Below are 19,152 nucleotides of genomic sequence, written 5' to 3' on the forward strand. Positions count from 1 at the left end.
AATGTCAATGTCGACTCAATGCGGCCTACGAGACCTAGCTACTCTTTTTTAGAGAAAAATCTGGGTCACACTCGATTCCTTGTATTGCCAAAGCCAGTCGTGAAGATTCCAGCATAGTATAGGTCAACCCGAGATAAATCAGCCTTCACTATAAAGGCATGCATCTTTTCTTCAGAGGTACAGTTGACGATCATATCAATCGCTGCAGGGTCAATGGCCGACGGAAATCCATTCCCCTCCTTGAGACACAAATATATCAAACGCCTACTGCCTTTGTTGCTTTTTTTTACATATTCAAACATCAATTCTTCGTCTTGAAGAGGGATAAACCCAAGCGGCGCACCACCCGCCACCCATCCAGATTCAATCAAGATCTGGGCACTATTCATATTTGCTGGCGTGTTGCCTGCGGCCAACCACTTACTGAAGACACCATTGCCTTGAGGCTGGATTTGGGCACCATCGACTTCGAGACTTGCGAATACAATACTACGACTCAGTTGAGTGTCAGTGAGATCACCCAACTTGAACATTAGAATGTCAGTCGAAATTTTCAGAAGAGCTGTTTTCACTACATTCCATATCCAGATCGGGGCTGAGACCAGCTGTGGTAGTAGGAGCAACGAGCTGTTTCATTCGTAATGTTGCTCGTGAAACCTCTCCGAAATCTATAAGACGATGAGATTAGAAATATTTTGGGCAAGATGATCAGCAGTGTAGAAATATTTTGGGCAAGTTTGGGAACGATTTTCCTGTTTCGTTGGTTGCGTCCGCCGGGAATGTCCCATGCGATGTGAACAATTAGAGACTCATAAAGTGCAATTCCGTCGCAAACGATGGAGCCTGTCTATCCCCTACGTTTCCTATTCAATAATCAGCGAAAGAGAATGGACAAAAGGAAGTGCCGCGGATTCAATGAAGACTATGAATTGTAATTCAAAACTGACGCGAATTTAGTTTTGCTACTAGGTGTCATTTTGTAATAGGTGGGCTTGTCGGTGTATGTACGACCTGTTTACCTGAGCCTGAGTACCAGGGGTGTTATTGGTCACGTGTTCGGCTCTTATCTCTGTGGAAAGCTTCTGCAGGAGAGTCAAGCTTCACGTAGTATTCGCGCATCGAAACGAAGCTCTTCACAGTATTCTATTGCTCGAGCCAAAATGTCAGAAGAGGGGAAAGGTAGTTTTAGGCATCTTGCCTCTAGTGTGTAGCTTTTCCGGTGTAGCTAAAGAAATCCAACCCCGTCCTACTAGGAGAGAACGCTGATACTATCAAGACTTTAGAGCTTGAACCACACCATCTTGGCATTCCTGTCCCGCCTACTGCTCGATACAAGGCAAAGACATTCAGACTCACGACACCGTTGATGCTGTACCTTTCCTTTGGGCTCTTGATCCACTTTATGACAGGAGTGAGTAGTGATTGGTAGGATCAAGTTCACTTCATCCAAAACCTGACGCCTTGCTCCAACATGAAATCAGTTTATGGTGTATCCTCTCTTACCACTAATAGCAGCTGATTTTCAGGTAGGTTCGAAATAGAAATGATTTCGGTAGCTTTTCCCCACAACTGCTCACCCTTTCTTTCAATCATCTTTTCTGGTGGTTTCAAATAGATCTCAACGAATGCGGTGGGAAACTTGGCTACTGTTACTTTGGCCGGCTTTGGAATTTCAAACCTGTTCGTTGGCCCACTTGTGGTATGGAGTCTAATATGAGTTCAAAACGTCCCCCGTGTTTTCACCAAAGTGCTCATTAGGATGTTCTTGGTTACCGAGCACCCCTTATTTGGTGCTCGCTTTTGTATGGCGTTTTCAATCTTGTCGCTGGGCTGGCTCCGAGTTTCGCTGTACTAATGATTATGATATTCATCACTGGCCTGGCTACTGTCTCGAACATCATGTATTTTTCCATTCTGGCTCTCCTTTCTACACCAGAGCGGTTTGGTTTTGTCAACGGGTTTGCGATGTCGTACGTATACTGAATTATTCCTAAATATGTCATCTTCTTTACCTATGGTTCGTACTGAACGTCAGGGCCAGGTCTTTGGGTATTCTTGCAGGGAGAGTTGTCAGTGGCCCCATTGGGCAATATGCCAGCTGGCAGGCAAGCCTGAAGTTTTGTATTTCCCCCCTCTTCGTTTTTCCTAATGAAGGTGCTATTAGGTTGCCTTTTTTTCATTTGGGGGCCTCATTCTTGCTTTTTGCCTAACACAATTCTTCGTGGTGCCCGACGTACCCCCAACTCAAAAGCATCTAAATTATTACCGTCTCATGAAGTCCATGGTCTTACTTTGTCAACACCATGAGACTCAAATCGTACGCTTTACCTTTCACAGGCTTTTTTGCCTGGATTGATAACCTTTTCTTTTTAGTGCATGATTGTGGCCTTTGCATGTTCTACTGGAGTAAGTTACTGTTGGCTAGATTGCATGTTATTCGGTGAAGCACGAGCTCTAACGCCTTCACGTGCGACCGAAAGCTGGCCGCTTTTCTAAATGCTTCCACATTTTTCCTGTCCGATTTTTATGGATACTCAGCCTCCATGATCGGCTACGTTAGTGTGGTTGGGATGGCTGGTGTAGCTCTTGGTCCGTCATTGGGCTGGCTTGTGGATGGATGGGGATCCTTTTACACAATCCTTTGGGGCAAGCCTCGTGTGAAACACTTGAAACAAGTCTCCGAAACTCTGAGTAACCTTGTCCCATAGGCTCGATTGGCCTGACGTTGTCATTCATCATGCAAGTTGCAGCCGGAGGGGCAAATGTTAGCGTTATATGGATTGGGTATTTCCTCATTGACGCTCTGTGTGCTCTTTTACTTATCGCTGGCTTCAAGGCGGGGGTACAGGTCGACGTGACTGCGATCGGGTACTTTTGCGACATGTTTTAGAAGGGGTTTGTTTCTGTATTGACGTGCGTTTGTTTTAGACAAGTCAACACGTTGTTAAATTTAGCATACATGCTGGGGTATATGGTTGGGTCAGCAGTAGGGGCAGCATTGTATTCAGCTTATTCTTATCAGGTCGCTATGGCCTACGCTGCAGCTGTATGCTTTGTTCCTGTGGTTGTTTCCATTGCGCTGGAAGGTTGGAACGGCAAAGGCTGGAAACCCACAGTGACGAAAGCGGATGCGTGAGCCACAACGTTAGCGCTGAACCTTTACCGTTTTTTAACTCATATGTGCTTTTTTAAAGGTCGTCTTTGAATGGAATGGACGTGGAGCCAAAGCACGAATTGCAACTTTTGGATCCTCACTCCAGTTCTGGTAAGCTCCTCGCTAATCTGATTTTATTCGTATCCAGCTCGTTGCTTTTCTCTGAACATTTGGTCCAACAGGAGAAGAAACAGTGTCCTTGGCTGAGCCACATTCTGGTACAACTTTGTTTTGGTGTGCGTTGTTACGGCTAGTCCAAACAAGAGTCGTTTATTTTAGGAGACTTGTCTGATGGGACAACAGTAACGGGAAGTGCGATTTGATCTGATGTTTCCCCGAGTTATAACGATGGCGTGTGATCAACTTGACAGTCCATTGTTTTCTTGAATCTTATCCCAAAAACAGTGTAGCATTCATTCTTTTGTAATGGTGAAGTCCAGATAGTTTGGAATTGTGAAGTCATGATATCTTCTAGATGTATCATCTCCATACAAAAATGGCGATGACAAATCGTTCACTACCTGCTCACTTTGACGCCTCTGGTTTTTCTACTGGGTTGCACTTTTGCAGATTTTTAAACTTCTTTCGATTTAAGTAGGCTGCATTTGAAGGAGATGTCCTTCATTCTCTTTGCGGTGTCTGGATGGGATTTGGTATTCAGAAGGGATTGGCGGTACAATTAGGTGTCAGGGCGCGTTGAGGCCCAGTATCTATAAAATAGTTGTAACAAGTCTCGTCATATACGTCTTTACTCAAGAAAACGACAGAAGGATTTCAAAACTGGAAAAGTGCCTACCCTTTACAAAACCTAGAGACATCACTTTTCAATGGTGATTTATCTGCCGCGTAGTGCAGGTATGTCCCATAGTTTGCGTTGGACGTAGACTCTCCGTTCGTTGCGAGAGCATCTAATGGAAACATGCCAGTTCGTTGCACCGTATGATCTTGTCCATGGAGTTGCAGAAGTCCTGTTTTCACTCCTTCCACTACTATGACAGTCACGACCACTCCACAGGACGTATGTACTTGATGCAGAAGTACGACAAGGTCCAAACAATACTGGAAATTCGTTCATCGTTCAAAGTACTCTGCTTCCTCCTCACTCTATAAAGCATTTCGTCTTTGCGTCCATGGTGTCTGACCACCAGTCAAGCAACACATTCCTCCGACTCTGTCAGGTAGAGAACGCGCGTAGTAGGATGAGAACGAAGCATGTACGCAATCCCACGAAAGACACTGTTTCGCAGACAATCAACCTGTTTCCGTGTTTTGTGTTTCAAGTTCAAAGAACCAAAAGGTCTAGTCGAATGTCGTCCCATTACGTACAATCGGATGGTAGTGTCACAGAAGTAAGGGACGAGTATTCACCTGCCAATGCCACGCCGGCATCTACCTCCCATCCTTAGGTTGATTCCTGTGGATGGAAGGTAGGAGGAGTCAAAAAGAGTATCAAAGGACATGCTATATATCCTTACCTGCAGTGGTCTGGAGGTCGGGCCCTTGCTCCTCTAGACCGTCTTTCCAATCCTCAATTGGATGCTAGTTGGATTGGATGTTAGGAAAGAAAGGCACATTTTTGTTCAGGTTTAATCCAGAACAATGGGGGAGAAAGGAGTGAAGAGACGTGTTTTCGAGTTGAGTAATGAGCATTATAAGTGCTGTACTACATAGTTCAATATTGCCTCAACTAGGAGAAACACGTCAAACGATGCTGTTGGATGAAACATTCGACGGAAAGTCGTCTTTCGGCCTTCGCAAGAGGTCTAATACTAAATAGCCGCTAATTCAAGACTTGAATAAATATGAAGGAATGTTACCCTGCTGATCTGCCGAGGACTGCTGATTCCAAAATGGGAGATTTGACATTGACTAAATTTTGCTGACCTCTGGCACCAGCTCTGGCGTATTTCGATGAAACCTAATTTGGAATGATCTTGAACTTACGTTTCTTGGATTTGACTGCCTCCAAGGGGGGTATGACCCAAACTGTGCGAAATATACAGATCCAACTTACACAAAAGGCTCGAAAAGGTAGCGATATGAAGCACTGATGCTCTATATAGTGTGACATAGGGCCCGAGTGTCAATTAAGTTCATAGCTGTTTCGCAATTCTTCAACAAAGGTGCACTGGTCGAAGATGACCACTTCATTGGCACGTCCATATTTGTGCACAATTCTTCAACAATTTGCACTGGCTCCCTCCTGATTGAGACTGGACTGATTGTAAAGCGCCAAATTTTACGTAAAGTTTCGTTGAGCAAAAGATCTCTAATTCATGTGTATTGGTTTCAACTTCAGGCAGGTGCTTTAACGGCTTGTTGAAGTATTTGGGTCTTGGCAATGTCTCTTTTCAATTTCTGTTGCTCGGCACGTAAACTCTCATGATGAGACTTAAGCATCTCGAGCTTGAAGCTGATCTTTTCAGTGGCATCCTAATCCACAATGAAGCTTCAGTAAAAATCATCTATCTGTAGGATGGAGATTCATAACAAGACTCACCACTTTACTCTCGTGGTCTCTTAACAAGTCTTTACTACCGAGCAAACCATTTCTAGTCTTCAAATCAAGACCAGCAGCTTTCAGACTATCGCGCTTCCTTTTTGCGGCAGGGAGAGCATCCCGTCCGTCAGAAACTTGAGCATCAATTGCCAACATCTGCTTCTTGAGTACTTCGTTCTCGGTTTGCACAAATTGAAGCTTCTCTCGAACATGGGTTAGGATTTGGACCACAGTTGTTATCTTCTTGCGTAATTTCAGTAGTTCCTGTGCGTCAAGGAGATTGAGGATCAGATGCTTCACAAAAGGTGCAACCTGATTGATAGGAACATACCTCATTTCTCTCTTCAATCTTCTCATTATACGCTTGGTTTTCAATCTTCAGCTGTTCAAAATCAATCAGATGTAGCCCATCAGCCAGCTCTTCACGCTGCTTGAGAGCTAATTCACATCTCTTCAATCGATTCTTCAACCGTATATGTTCCAATTGTACAGCAGAAACTTCCGCATCTTTGCGAGATTCTAAAATTTCAATTGAATCAATGGCTTTAAATGGTATTGGCTGTCCTGTTCTAGAATTCTCGGACTCTTTGGCGATGCGACGTTTGTAGGACGTGAATTCTGTGCTCTTGGAGTCGGATTCGGTTTTCAAAGTGGATAATCTTGCAGAAAGGTCTGTAACGGTTTTGGCGTGTGCGATACTGTGTGTTTCTCGTTTTTCGGTCAGATCCGATATGGAGGTGACACATTGGTTGTATCGCTGCTCTTGGTCTGTTCCAGACTTGTCAGTTTCTCGAACTTCCTCGGCCTACAGCAGGAATAATCGAGACGTGAGCAAACTGGAAAGTAATGCTCTCTTTGCAATGTTCTTAGGGGCCCCACTTACTCGTTTACGTCTGAAATACTCGGCAAGTTTAGCTTGCAATCCAAAATTAACATGTCGTAGCTTCTCACGAGTCTCCAAAGCCTCCCGAATCCCCTCAATCAACTCATCACGATCTTGTAAATCAGCGGGATCCGGCTCCTGATTCATGTCATCGCCATCGTCGGAGTCGTCAGCATCCTCATTCTTCTCGGCGTAGATCGTAGGAGTCGACGGTGGTATCATATCTTCTTCTTGGGTGTTTTCAAACTCGTCGTCATCAAGTGCGGATTGCGATAATGCAGAAGGGCCTAGAGACAATGTACCACCAAACATGTCTTCTGGGTCCGCACTCGGGTCCGCGTGGGTGAATGTTACGGCGTCTATGGGCAGCGTGTTGGTTGGTACCGGCGAGTTCATAATATCTTGAAGCACTTTGGCAGAAGATGGCTCGTATTCTGGGTCTGCTTCCCCATCCTCTCCTCCGTTGTGGATGGGCTCGTCTGATTCAACATCGTCCACAACATCTTCTGGTTCTAGACCGTCTAGCGCCAGCAAATCAGTTATGCTTTTGGCCATTCGTAGAGTATCAGGTCGTTCCACAGATTCTTCTTCTTCTTTTGCTAGAGGTATGTATGTAGCTTCAGCAATGTGGTCAACTGCTGATGTTGGTTGAGACGGTTCAGGTTCAGTTGAAGTAGCATCAACAGACAAATCCAGTTTCGATGCTTTCGATCCGGATTTAGATTTTGGAGCTAACTTGTTCATTGAGGTGCTTCTTGAAGATGCGAGTTTGTTTGTTGATCCATTTCGTGATTTACTGCCGACTTTGTCCTTGGATTTAGATAAATTCGAAGTAAATTTTGTAGATGCGAGGTCAATACGGGACGAAGAATTCGACTTTGTCCCGTCTTTCTTGACTTTGGTCGTTAAACTTGATCGTGATCCCTTTGTTGATTGTGGTTTAGGATCTGATAATGTAGCTGGTATTTCCTGTGTTGGTTGAGATGATGCGTCGGCATTGGTTGACTGGACTGGCACTGCTTCACTATCCGCCATTATTGTCTTCTTTTCAACAAAACGATTTTGTTGGGTTTGTTCAATGGTGGTAAAATTTCCGTGTCGTGATTCACTTTACACCACTTGAGAGGTTTCAGGAAAACATATCGAATACCTCTGGATCATACTGAATGTAGCATAGAAATGCAGAGCACCGTATACGATGTCTCCAAAAGCATGCTGAGAAAAGGATGTTTGAGGATGTTTGCAAGGAAGCAATGCCGCAAATGGAGTATCAAGAGTGGATAGTACGACAACGAAACGTATCGTACTGTGGTATGTCTCGGGGCACAATTTAAATGCGAACACATCCCTTCATTCTTCAAAGTCACACTTTGTCCACCTCCATTCGCTCGCAGACTTTGCCCTGTAGGCACGATAAGAAAGTCAAACCTCTATGTAGTAAGCTTGATTATCTGACAGAATTATAGAACCGAGTTTTGGAAGATATTAAAGGAAAGACCATTAGCTGCCAAAAGCCTTCTTCTCGATTTCTTTCATCAACTAAGAGTGACAAAAACCAAATACCCCGATGGGCATCCTCATTGTCTACACTATCTGATTTGATCGATGGAGCATCCAAATCTCCATACAAGGAAGTCGACATGACTGATAGTCGTAGGAAAAAAGACGATTATGGGTTAATCTGTTGGAACAAGAGCGGCATCGCCATCAAACATCAATTACGGGTTGATACTGCCCTGAATTATAATTACACTGGGATGTCTCGTCAAGGCCGTCTGTCACCTTTGGAGTGCATTGCCTCCTTGACCATTCGCCACCTTCAACTCGTCGAATGTTATGGTCTCGCTCCATTTAATAGGGCAGGTTTACTCGTTTATCTCTTTATCGCTAGTTTTCTGCTGTGCATGTAAAGAAGCAGCCAGTGCCAGTCGCAAGGCCGGAGAAATGCAGAGGCCCTATGCCGCTAGCAACCTTGGTACCAAGTCGTAGAACAGCACAGATTGTATTGTTTGAATAAAACCCTATGGGCTTTACAAGATGTCTTAAATGCGAATTAAATGTTAAAAAGGAAAATGGTCTTTCTTGAGTTCTAGCGGCAGGTATGAGAAGATTCGTGTATTGCAAAACGATACCATTGGGTACGCAGGATTCAGAAGGGCAGCCCGAAAGCACCAGGTCTTTATGAAGTTGCCCTTTAAAGCACTTGATAGTGCTTGTGGCCTTAAAATTAGGTCTATTTCACTCCTTGTTCATGGATTTTGAAACAAAAACCCTTTCAGGCGCGAGGAAGACTTTAAAGCTGACATCTTCTGGCAGACCACGATAGGAGATGTTCTTCACTTTCGTGGAAACCCCATCTCGTCTCGATATTGAGTGTGGTCCCACGAGACTTTAGCATTTCAAACAGACTGATTGTGAGCCACTTCAAATTAGCTCAACGTGCACCCCAAGAAGTCTTCCACCGCATTGCAGGTAGACATCATCCAAATAAGACAGATAATGGCTTAGCTATGGCAGCAGAACCAACGCCGCAGAAATGGACAACTTGAAGTCAGCGGAAACACGACAGTTCTCAGTCAACATACTGACTGTGGCATAGCCACTTTGTAAAGTGGCTGAAGATTCGGCCATAGAGCCGACTTTTTACCGTCGAATTAGGTCTCGGCACAGCAATTCAGGCAGTTTGGGCCAAAAGCCGTTCGAGACGGGAGGAACAAAAGCAGTATTGAGATCTTCAAAGACATTCATACCGGAACACTGCGAACATCCGCCGTGAAAAAGTCATCTTGTCCTGAAATTGGGTCTCGTCTCTACAAGTCATGTGGCATTTCAACCAGATTGAGCAGTACACGTCTGAAAGCATCCCAATACATAACGTATGTGGTTTTATAAGCAGTCAAATCAGCCTGTATTGCAACAAGACAGATATGTTTCGAGATTGCCCGAATCAACAACACGAACCTTGGCACGTCGAATCCAGCTCTCTCACGCAGCACTTCAGTAGATCAGCCGTTCGAGATTAATCTCTGCACCGTTCCGTAATGAATTGGCAGGAGAAATCGCTCTCCTATCGACGAAGACACGACATTACGTCCAATGTTGATATTTTGGCCAACAGCGTCATTTGACACCTTTCCACTAAAAAAAGCAATATTTAACTAGTAGAGCATTCAAACCCTCATAATCCAACTCGAAAACACGTCTTTTAACTCCTTGTTTGGGGACTGTATCCCCCTTTATTCTGGATTAAAACTGAACAAAATTGTGCCTTCAACTCCCAACATCCAATCCAACTAGCATCCAATAGAGGATTGGAAAGACGGTCTGTAGAAGCAAGGGGCCGAGCTCCAGACCACTGCTGGTATGTATACATAGCATGTCCCAGTGATTCCAGCCTGATTTGAGACTGGTTTTTCTACTTGCCGTCAACTCACTCACATTCTGTTTTCGTCGATTCAGGCCATCTCTGTAAGGACTCTGGACTGAACGACTCTCCCAGCTATGGATGGAAACCGAACCACTCAGTGACCATCCACTCCTCTGCATGTCGTGTCTTTCCCAGCAAGACATGACATCAAGTGTGGTTGCTCCATGCCAACGGAGTGTAAAAACTGAATGGATCTATGACGTACTCCCACCGTCAGCAGAAGGCAACTGCAAGTAGTGACCATTAGCACGAGATGATGCTGTCTCATCGTGCCTTAAACACTCTTCCGCCTCGTGAGCCTGGGCATAAAAGCCAAAAGTCCTTGGTTAGTGCTCGGGTCATCGACTCGGTTTAGTTTATCTGAGCCTTGTAGTCTTTGTCAAGCGAGGAGGCGTCAAGGAATGGAGTGGATCCACGTTTACGTGGTTGGGTGTCTAGTACTGATGGTAGCTAGCCCATAAAAAACCTCAAGTACCTCAACTCAGGCCAGTATAGTCGTTTTGTTGTGTATTGCTACATTGACATTATGTATAGGTAATGCAGCCAATGCCGGTCCCAAGCCCGGGCAAATGCAGAGGGGCTATGCTACTTACAGCTTTCGCATCATACAGCAGATTTGTACAGAATATATTGTTTGAATAGAATTTGGTTGAACTTTACATGATGTGTTTGTTGCGAATCAGAGGTTAGCAGTGAAAGATAACGTCTTAGCGTTCCAGCGGTACAAGCAATGAGACGATTCTCGTACTCAAACGAACCCGCACACAGAGTGTTACATTGGGCACGCGGATTCACATGGGCATTCCTCAAGCACCAACTCTTTATTAGGCTGCCTTTCAGCCGACTTAAACGTCAGTGTTCCGTACAATTAGACTCCGCGTTCTTGTAACTTGGGCTAAACGCCTTCCTGACGTGAGGAAGATTTCAAACTTGAGATCTGAGGAGACCGATTTCCTGACCACTGGTTGCGCTTCTGCGAAACCCCATCTTGTCATGAAATCGAGTCTCGTCTCAAGAAGGCCTTGAGCATTTCAAGGTACTTGACACTGAAGCCCTTGAAACCGTACTTTATAAATTTGTAACTGAGGCGAGCGACAAGACACCGTTCGCTTCTAATAGAGACCGAATAGCGTGCCACAAGCAGGATATTATCGATTGACGGGACCCAATTCACCGGTTACAACCATTCAAAGGAGCGATCGCTTAGAGCAAAGTGCTGCGAAAAGAAAACCGTCTTGATGCATACCAAAAGCTTCAAACACGCACCCCAAGCTCATTTCTTAACAAGACATTAATAGTAAACAATATAATGAGGTCAAATATACTATGATATACAAAAAGTTCAATGTTTTACAAGTGTTCTTCCAAGGTGCCCGCCCTTGCTGTTCTTAAGCAGCGACCTTCCGCTTCATCGCATCCATCTCCTCCGCCAACAAAGCCTTCTCCTGAAGCAGCCTCGTGGCATCACTATGAGCCTGCTGTAGAGCTTGCTGGTCTTGTTGATGGACACGTCGGGCTCTCGATAGTTCCTGAGTTAGCCGTTCTACTTCGGATTGGTTCAGCTGGAGTGCTTGTCTTAAATTATCAGTATCTGGTGAAGATGCACCATCAGCTGGGGTTGCTGATAGTGTCGTTTTGCCGTTTAGAGAGCGCCGTAAGGTATCGTTCTATTGGAAGGACAAAAGCGGTGGTCAGTGCTCGATTTGTATAGCTTGCGAAACCTTTTCTTCGCTCTTGTAACAGTAAATCTTACATCCTTTTGCAAGGCAGCCAACTGCCGTTCCACATTCTCCTTTCCAGACTGAGCTGCCGCCGCCGCATCCTCAGCAGCAACTAACTTCCGCCTCGTATCTTCAGTTACAGCCCGTGCATCAGTCAAAGCCTTTTGCAGCTCGTCTACACGTTGAGACGCCGTCGACGCTGCCCGTTCAGCATTAGCTACATCTAAGGCAGCCTGTTTCGTAGCACGTGCCAGTGCTTCGGAATGCTGCGACTTGAGGTATTCGAGATTCTGGTTATAGGTCTTGGTGGTTGACTATGGGCGAAAAGATAAGAAAAGGTGTTGTAGAATTGGATAGCAAAAAAAAAACTTGTCTACTATCGAGATACATACCTCCAGTTTGGCCTGCAACTCCCCATCACCTAACGGAATACCTCGCTTAGGTCCTCTCATCTCCTCTTCCAATCTCTTCTCAGCCATAAACACTCGTCGTCTCGCATCGTCCAATTCACGATCTTTAATATCCAGCCTCCTCTTCACATCATCCAGCTCCCGGTCCAGACCACTATTACCACCTTTACCATAACTACTTGAATCCAAATCAGCTTTCAAATTATTAAGCTCAGCTCTTAATTCAGAGGCTTCTCGTTCAGCAGCATCAGCTCTGGCTGAAGCCTGATCAGCATAAGTCCTCAATGATTCTTCCACAGACGATGGCATTATAGGCGATCCAGAGGATACGGCTTGAGACACTGCTTTACGTGCTAGTTCCTCTTTAGCATTATTAGCAGCTCGTAGTTCAGCTCGTAAACCATCACATTCCTGAGTCAAGACATGAATACGACGTGTTTGACTCTCGATTTCAGAATTCAATCTAGAAATCTCCGAGTTTAACTTCTGGTTTTCCACCTCCCGTGTCCGCGACAACGAATTACTACTACTATTATTAAGACTTTCAGCCTGCGACGAAGCCAAAGCATCCATAGTCTTCTTCAGCGCCCGATTCTGATCCTCCAATCTAGATATCTCATCACTCAGCTCCTTTATCTTGACACTCTGATCACCAGCACCTCGTTCATTCTTATTCTTCATACTGTTATACTCTCCCTTAATACGATCCAGTTCTTCCTTGACTGAAGACACTTCTTCGCGAGACGCACTCCATCGAGCTGACACTCTCATCAGCTCGTCTTCAGTGGCCTTGGTAGTGACTCGTGACGCTTGCAGCTCTGCTCTCGATACATCTGCATCGTGAAGAGCAGTCTTTAGTGAGTCCTTCATTTCTTGCAGTTCTACTTGAAGGGTTTGGGATTGAAGTTGGGTTGATTTAAGTTCGTCCTGTAAGGAAGATATTTGTTTCGAGTTTTCGGTGACGGTCGCTTCGAGTTTGGTTCGCAGAGATGTCAGGTCTGCGACTTCAGTCTGCAGAGCTTTGGTATTGGCGGAGTTGGTAAGGTGTTGGACGACGTCTTTCAGCTCTTGATTCTAAGGAAATGAAAGGATGTGTGAGAAATGTTTTTCTCGAAAGTAGCAAAAAAAATATTGCAAAGTGATTCAACGCATCACAATCAACAGCTACAACAGCATTCAAATACACCTCCCAAACATCACATACTTCCTCTTGAAACCTCTGCAGCTTCTCCACCAGAGCAGTCTCAGCAAACTCTGCTCTCTTCCTCTCATTCAACATCCTCTCAATCTCAGCCTTTGTAACATTATTGGTCTCAATAGCCTTATCACGATCTGCAGTCAGCACCGCAATCGTCTTGACATTAGACGCATCAGCTAGTTTCAGAGCATTGAATTCGGCTCTGGTTGCATCAAGAGCTTTACGGAGCTCATCGAGCCGGTTTGATGCTACCTCCATTTCGGCAGAGTGCAGTTTTTGTAGGGATTCGACTTGGTCGGAATGACGGTCGGCTGCATCCTATTGTACCAGAGGTGAATAGATATGATGTGTGAGTCCAAATGTGACTTGAGGTGTTACAATATATTTTCTTTTTGCGTTACCTGTATACGTCTCTTGACCTCATCCACCGTATACGGATTCCTAGTACCCTCATCTCCTTCATCCATAGATTTAGTTGATCCCAGATGAGCTGTAGAGTAAACTATATCCAATGACCGTCTCAGCTGGTCGTTCTATAAATAAGCAAAAAGAATTGGATTAAGAACGAAGAAATATTTTCGATCCAAGTAAGCACCCCAAATCACATCTCATCAACGTAATAAGCACCCTGTAACTGCAAAAAACCAATACAACGCTGACTTCAAATAACTCATACCTCATCAACAAACATCTGCAACTGCAGCCTCAAATTCCCCAACTCCCTCAACAGCGTCTCCGTCTCAATCCTCGCCTCCAACGCATTCCTCTCAGCAGCACCAGCAGCTTCTCTCGCCTCCATAATCCTTGCAGCAGCCGACTTTTGCTCCCTTACTCGACTCTGTTTGACACTCTCAGCATCAGCAAGCCCACGATCCAACTCTGAGCTAAGTCTCTGTATATTCAGCTGCAGCTGCTCGACATCAGCAGCATGCTGTTCCGTCATTTGTCGTATAGTGGACTCGTATTCGGAGACGGCGGTAGCGTGTGCTAGTTTATGAGTCTCGGTTTCCTGTTGGGCTTTGGCAGCCATCGAGGCGTGTTCGGCGGTTATGGATTTGGCGACTTCAATGTCTCGCTGGGCATCTGCTTGGCCTTCTGCGAGTTGTTTGGCGAGGAGGGCACGGCCTTCTGCAAGTTCTTTGCGTAATTGTTCTTGAGCTGCAGCGAGATCAAGCTTCATTTGTTCCTGAGCTTGTATGAGCTCAGCACGGGCCTTATCAGCTTCGGCGTGAGCCTCGACGGCTGATGCTAGAGCAGCTTCTTTAGATTCGATTTCGGTTTGCAAGAGTTGCTTTGCAGCCATTGATTGCTTTTCAGCTGCTGCTCTTGATTCTTCCATGCTGGCCATCTCTTTGCTCATTATTTCACACTGAGAGCGTAGTGATACTGCATCTCCCGTCGCGGCAGTAATTGCAGCTTGAGCAGCCTAGTTCAAAAACGAAATGTGAGCATTCAAGGACCGTTGCTTCGACTTTTTTTTGCTACAACCCCCAACAAAAAAATCTCCTTAATCATTTGTCTCACACATACCGTCTTGTAAGCCTCCATCTCCGCAGCATGATGCTTCCTAATCATCGCAATCTCCTGCACATATTTACTCTTGATACTCCTAACCTCCTCCTGACTACTTAGCATCTGCTCCGCCAATTTGCTCTTACACTCCTCAAGCTCCTTCGCAGTCGCATCCCACCCCTTCCTAGCCTCCAGCATCGTGCTCTGTCCAACCTCAATCGCATTCATACTCTGCTCCAACTGCGACTGCAGTCCAGCCATCTCAGCCTGTAACGTAGCAATCCGTTCCTGTGCCTGCGCACGCTGTTGGGCGGTACGCGAGAGATCGTCACGGGCGGATCGTGAGGAGAGTTGTTCGGACGCGTTGGAAGACCATGATTTTTCAAGGTCGGATTTCAGGCGGTCGATTTCGAGTTGGAGACGGGATTGTTGATCTGTGTGTTGGCGGGAGAGGCCGCCGACTGTCACGGCGTGCTCGCGTTGGAGGGCGGATATTTGGTTGGAGTGGGTGGATTTGGTTGAGTCGAGTTCTCGTTTGACGGTTTCCAGGTCGGCAGTTAGTTGCTATATTATTGGACGCGTTAGTGTGTGACGATATCATTTTAAGCCGTGTGATTTCGAGTGAAGATAACGCAGCTTCAGTAGTGCACTTCGTGCTTCAGATCTACTTCTTTTTGGCATACTCCAGAAACACTGAGCAATCATGGTAAACCCACCTCAATCTTACGCTTCAACTCTCCATTCGGATCAGCTCTACCTCTCGGCCGCTCATTCGACAAATCCATAGGCGACTGCTGTCCTGGGTTTCGACTATTACTACCACTCCGGTCTGGCGAGCCATTGCCACCGCCACTCTGAGGCTCATTCGAGAACTATAATAAGATAATTATCAGTATCACAGATGTGGTTATGGACCTGGATACCAGTTCTCATCGACAAACAAGCGTGGGTTTTTTTGTCTCCTTCCAGAAAACTGACATCATACCTCATCAAGCGCAGGCGGCACCTGATACCCCGGCGGCAGCTTCCCCCCACCACTCAGCGCATCAATCCCCTCCTGCAGCATATTAATAATCGCCAGATACTCTTTAGCTTTGGCCGTATTCCCAGCCTTCCTCGCACCCTGCCCGGCCAACTTGTACGAGTTCTGGCGCTGCTGCAACTGATGCAGCATAATCGGTGGCGCCGACATGTTCTCTGGCGTGCGTGGACGGCCACCAGGTGTAGTATTATTTAGGTTTAATGGTTGCTGCGTCCGTGAATCTCGAGATGGTGCACGTGTAGCTGCTACAGGTGACGGTGATCGCCATCGCGAGTCGTTGGTGTTGCCACCATTATTCATATTAGCAGCCGTGTTTATATTATTCGGTGCGTTTGGGCGAGACCTGTTCCTCATCATCCGTGGCTGTCCGTTACCGTCCATACCACCATTCCCACCACCACCACTTCCATTATTATGCCCATCATTATCACTCGGTCTCGAAGCACCTCTTACAGGCAGCACAAGTCCATTCGGTGATGTCGGTGGTGGCAAGTTTCCTGATTTTGTAGCTCCAGCTGCTGCGGCTGCGACTGCAGATAATGCCGATAACGCACCACCGCTCATTGGCATACGTCCATCATTCATATTACTAGTGTTATTCATCTGTTGTTTGTTTCGAGGAGGAGACCGTGATGGGATTCGGTTAACGTCTCCTCCACCACCACCACGTTGACCAGGTCTGCCTGATACGGGAGACTGGTTTGGAGTTGGCAGGCCGCCACGTCCCTGCTGTCTGTTCATCGTTTAAAGAGGTCAAGAGGACAAGGTTCTGCCAAAACGATTGTGTGAGGGGAAAGTTGAGCTACAAATTGCAGCCTGCAAGCGCAATGTGTTAGTAAAGTAGATGGTAGAGGAATAAAGGAGCTTACCGAGACAATAAAATGCAATCAATGTGGTGCGCTACTTTGGGGCGATTGGCATACGAAGTGCTTGTTTTTGGCTCTGTGTGTGGGGATTGAAGGAAAGACGACAAGAGCGGAAGTGTAAAAACGGCAGGAGGAAAAGGAGAGTTGAGAGAGAGTGGGCAGGTTTAAATACACATTCGCATCGCTTGATGTCGGTGACAAACACGTTCGAACGCGTAAAACCATTATCAACTATTACCTCTAACACTATTTTTTCTTGTCTTTCAAAAAATTAAACACGTTGGGCAGACTTGACGAAACTAGCTTCAACGACAGTTACATGAACAGGATCTCCACGTTCATGCCTTAACGGTGCATTCGTACGGCCTGATAACACAAAAACAACTCGATCAGAGACTAGTCATTACAATGCTAGCACAACCTGACCACATACCATTAACAACCAACAATGGATTCTCCGACTTGAGCGTAGCTTCCGAAACAGAAATACCATCCAGGTATTGTTTCAACACGAATCTCAACTGGTTGTTTTCCTCTTGTAGTCTTGCCTTGCGTCGTTCGAGTGCTAGTCGATCGAGAGCAGCTCGATTGTATCGGTAGTGGAATTTTGAGAGGAGGTGTAATTCCTGTACATAGTAGTATTGTTGTTTTGGTTAGTGGGGGCTGAAAGGTTGATTTTCAAACAGGCAAAAAAGACAACAGTTTTTGGGAATGCTCCGCACAACATCTCAAACTCTCTAGCTCACCTCAATAGAAGCCGAAATACCGTCTCCACTTACACCACTAGCAGGTGCCAAACTCTGCTCATCAACCTCCTCCTCATCACGACCACCACTACTGCTCCCATGCACCAATTCGGGCCTTCCAAAAGGCCATATCCTTTCCTCCTCACTCTCCATCCTCGAATTCATTTCCGCCAACTTGATAATCCTCTCTGCTTTATCGACACGCAGTCTCAGATTCTTGATGGTCTTGTTTGACATTACACTTAGATCTGCCAGTCGTCTCTTTTCACGTTCTCGAGATAGTGACATGCTGAGTTTCATGGTCTGGAATTGGGTTGAGATCTTTTCGCGGGTTTCGCGGAGGCCTGAGAGCTGGGATTCGTGGGTGTGGATTATGTGGGTGTGTTTTTGTTTTAGGGAGGCGATTGATTCCTGTTTGGTTGGGTGTGAGAAGGTTGGGATGAGTATACACGTAGCTTTGGAATGAAGGTGATTCCAGCCGAGCAAAAAAACCGAGGTAACTGGAAGTGGTGAATGCATCTCTCATGACACGACTACCTCTCAGCACTCATCATCCTCCACAACAATTATAGCTTACCTGTAACTTGGCCAATTTACGCATCTGGAAATCAATCTCTCTAGCATTCCTCATATCCTTCGCCTTCAATTCCTCAAACTGCTTCTTTCTCTCTTCAGTAGCAGAATTGTACGAATTCAAGGCGGATTGGAACTGTCTCCATAGATCTTCAACTGTTCCTTCTAGCTGGATTCGTAGAGCGTGCTTCTCTTCCAGGTTCTAGTATTGAAAAGTGGCTCGAGTGAGCAACAAAACCCTCGACAGTATTTCAATAGGTTCAACATCACTACCTTATTCTTCACATCATCCTTAACCGAACTGAACTCATGTCTGGAGTCAGCCTCCGCATCGCCAAATTCCACCTGCATCCTATTCAAAATCCCCATAATATCATTCTTGGCTTTCGTGTGTTTCATTGTGACATCCATCCTCTCATTCTCAAACTCGACTTCCAGGAATGCGACATCTGCATTGAATGTTTCTTGGAGATGGGTGAGCCGGTCTTCCTGTAGCTGGATGAGGTCATCGACATTGTTGAGGTGGGATGATAGGGCGTTCGTGTATTGTTCTTCGGCTTCTTGTAGGTCGCGGTTTAGGTTTGAGAGGGCGGCTGATTTGAGGTCTGAGTGGCGTTGGTGTGTTGCTGAGAGGACTGATAGTTGGTGGGCTAGTTCGTTGGATTTGGCTATGGAGATGTGTTGGTGAGCAAAAAAAAGCAGCCAGATAACGTAGCTGGATGCATGCACAACACACAAGCATCACGACAACTTGATACATTCAACAATCAAAATGACATTCCAACACAACTTGACTCTTCCGAGCATTTGATTCATAGATCAAACAAGCACAGCACACTAACCACACGTACCAGTTTTCATGATATCCCTCCATTTAGTCTGCAGCTTGATGGTATTAATCTTGAATGCGCGTTCCTCAAACGACACGTCCTCTTTCAGCTTCTCCAAAGCAGCTTCGTGCTGAAGCCTTAATGTTTCCACATCTTCGCCCTTACCACCTTTCTTATCCTTGGATTTCCCCTTCTTGCCCATGATTCTGACGCGTCTAATAGATTAAATAATAAATATGTTGATGAATGTGAGTTGGTTATTGCGAGTGATGTGTGCTTGAATCAGTTGA

The 19,152-nt window shown here is 45.7% G+C and overlaps 2 protein-coding genes across 2 annotated transcripts; both read right to left on the minus strand.

Moving 5' to 3' along the window:
* Positions 1-5,449: 5,449 nt before the first annotated feature.
* SmJEL517_g03011 (uncharacterized protein) lies at positions 5,450-7,572 on the minus strand (the record flags this gene model as incomplete). The annotated part of the gene is made up of 4 exons (XM_031168939.1): positions 5,450-5,587; positions 5,655-5,918; positions 5,986-6,459; positions 6,538-7,572. 4 exons carry the CDS (start codon positions 7,570-7,572, stop codon positions 5,450-5,452), a joined length of 1,911 nt encoding a protein of 636 aa, XP_031025074.1.
* Positions 7,573-16,984: 9,412 nt separating this feature from the next.
* Positions 16,985-19,064, minus strand: SmJEL517_g03012 (uncharacterized protein; the record flags this gene model as incomplete). The annotated part of the gene is made up of 6 exons (XM_031168940.1): positions 16,985-17,079; positions 17,147-17,339; positions 17,460-17,870; positions 18,037-18,234; positions 18,306-18,700; positions 18,884-19,064. 6 exons carry the CDS (start codon positions 19,062-19,064, stop codon positions 16,985-16,987), a joined length of 1,473 nt encoding a protein of 490 aa, XP_031025077.1.
* Positions 19,065-19,152: the final 88 nt, after the last annotated feature.

The sequence above is a fragment of the Synchytrium microbalum genome, assembly GCF_006535985.1.
Source record: "Synchytrium microbalum strain JEL517 chromosome Unknown SmJEL517_scf0014, whole genome shotgun sequence".
In the NCBI taxonomy this organism is placed as follows: Eukaryota; Fungi; Chytridiomycota; class Chytridiomycetes; order Synchytriales; family Synchytriaceae; genus Synchytrium; species Synchytrium microbalum.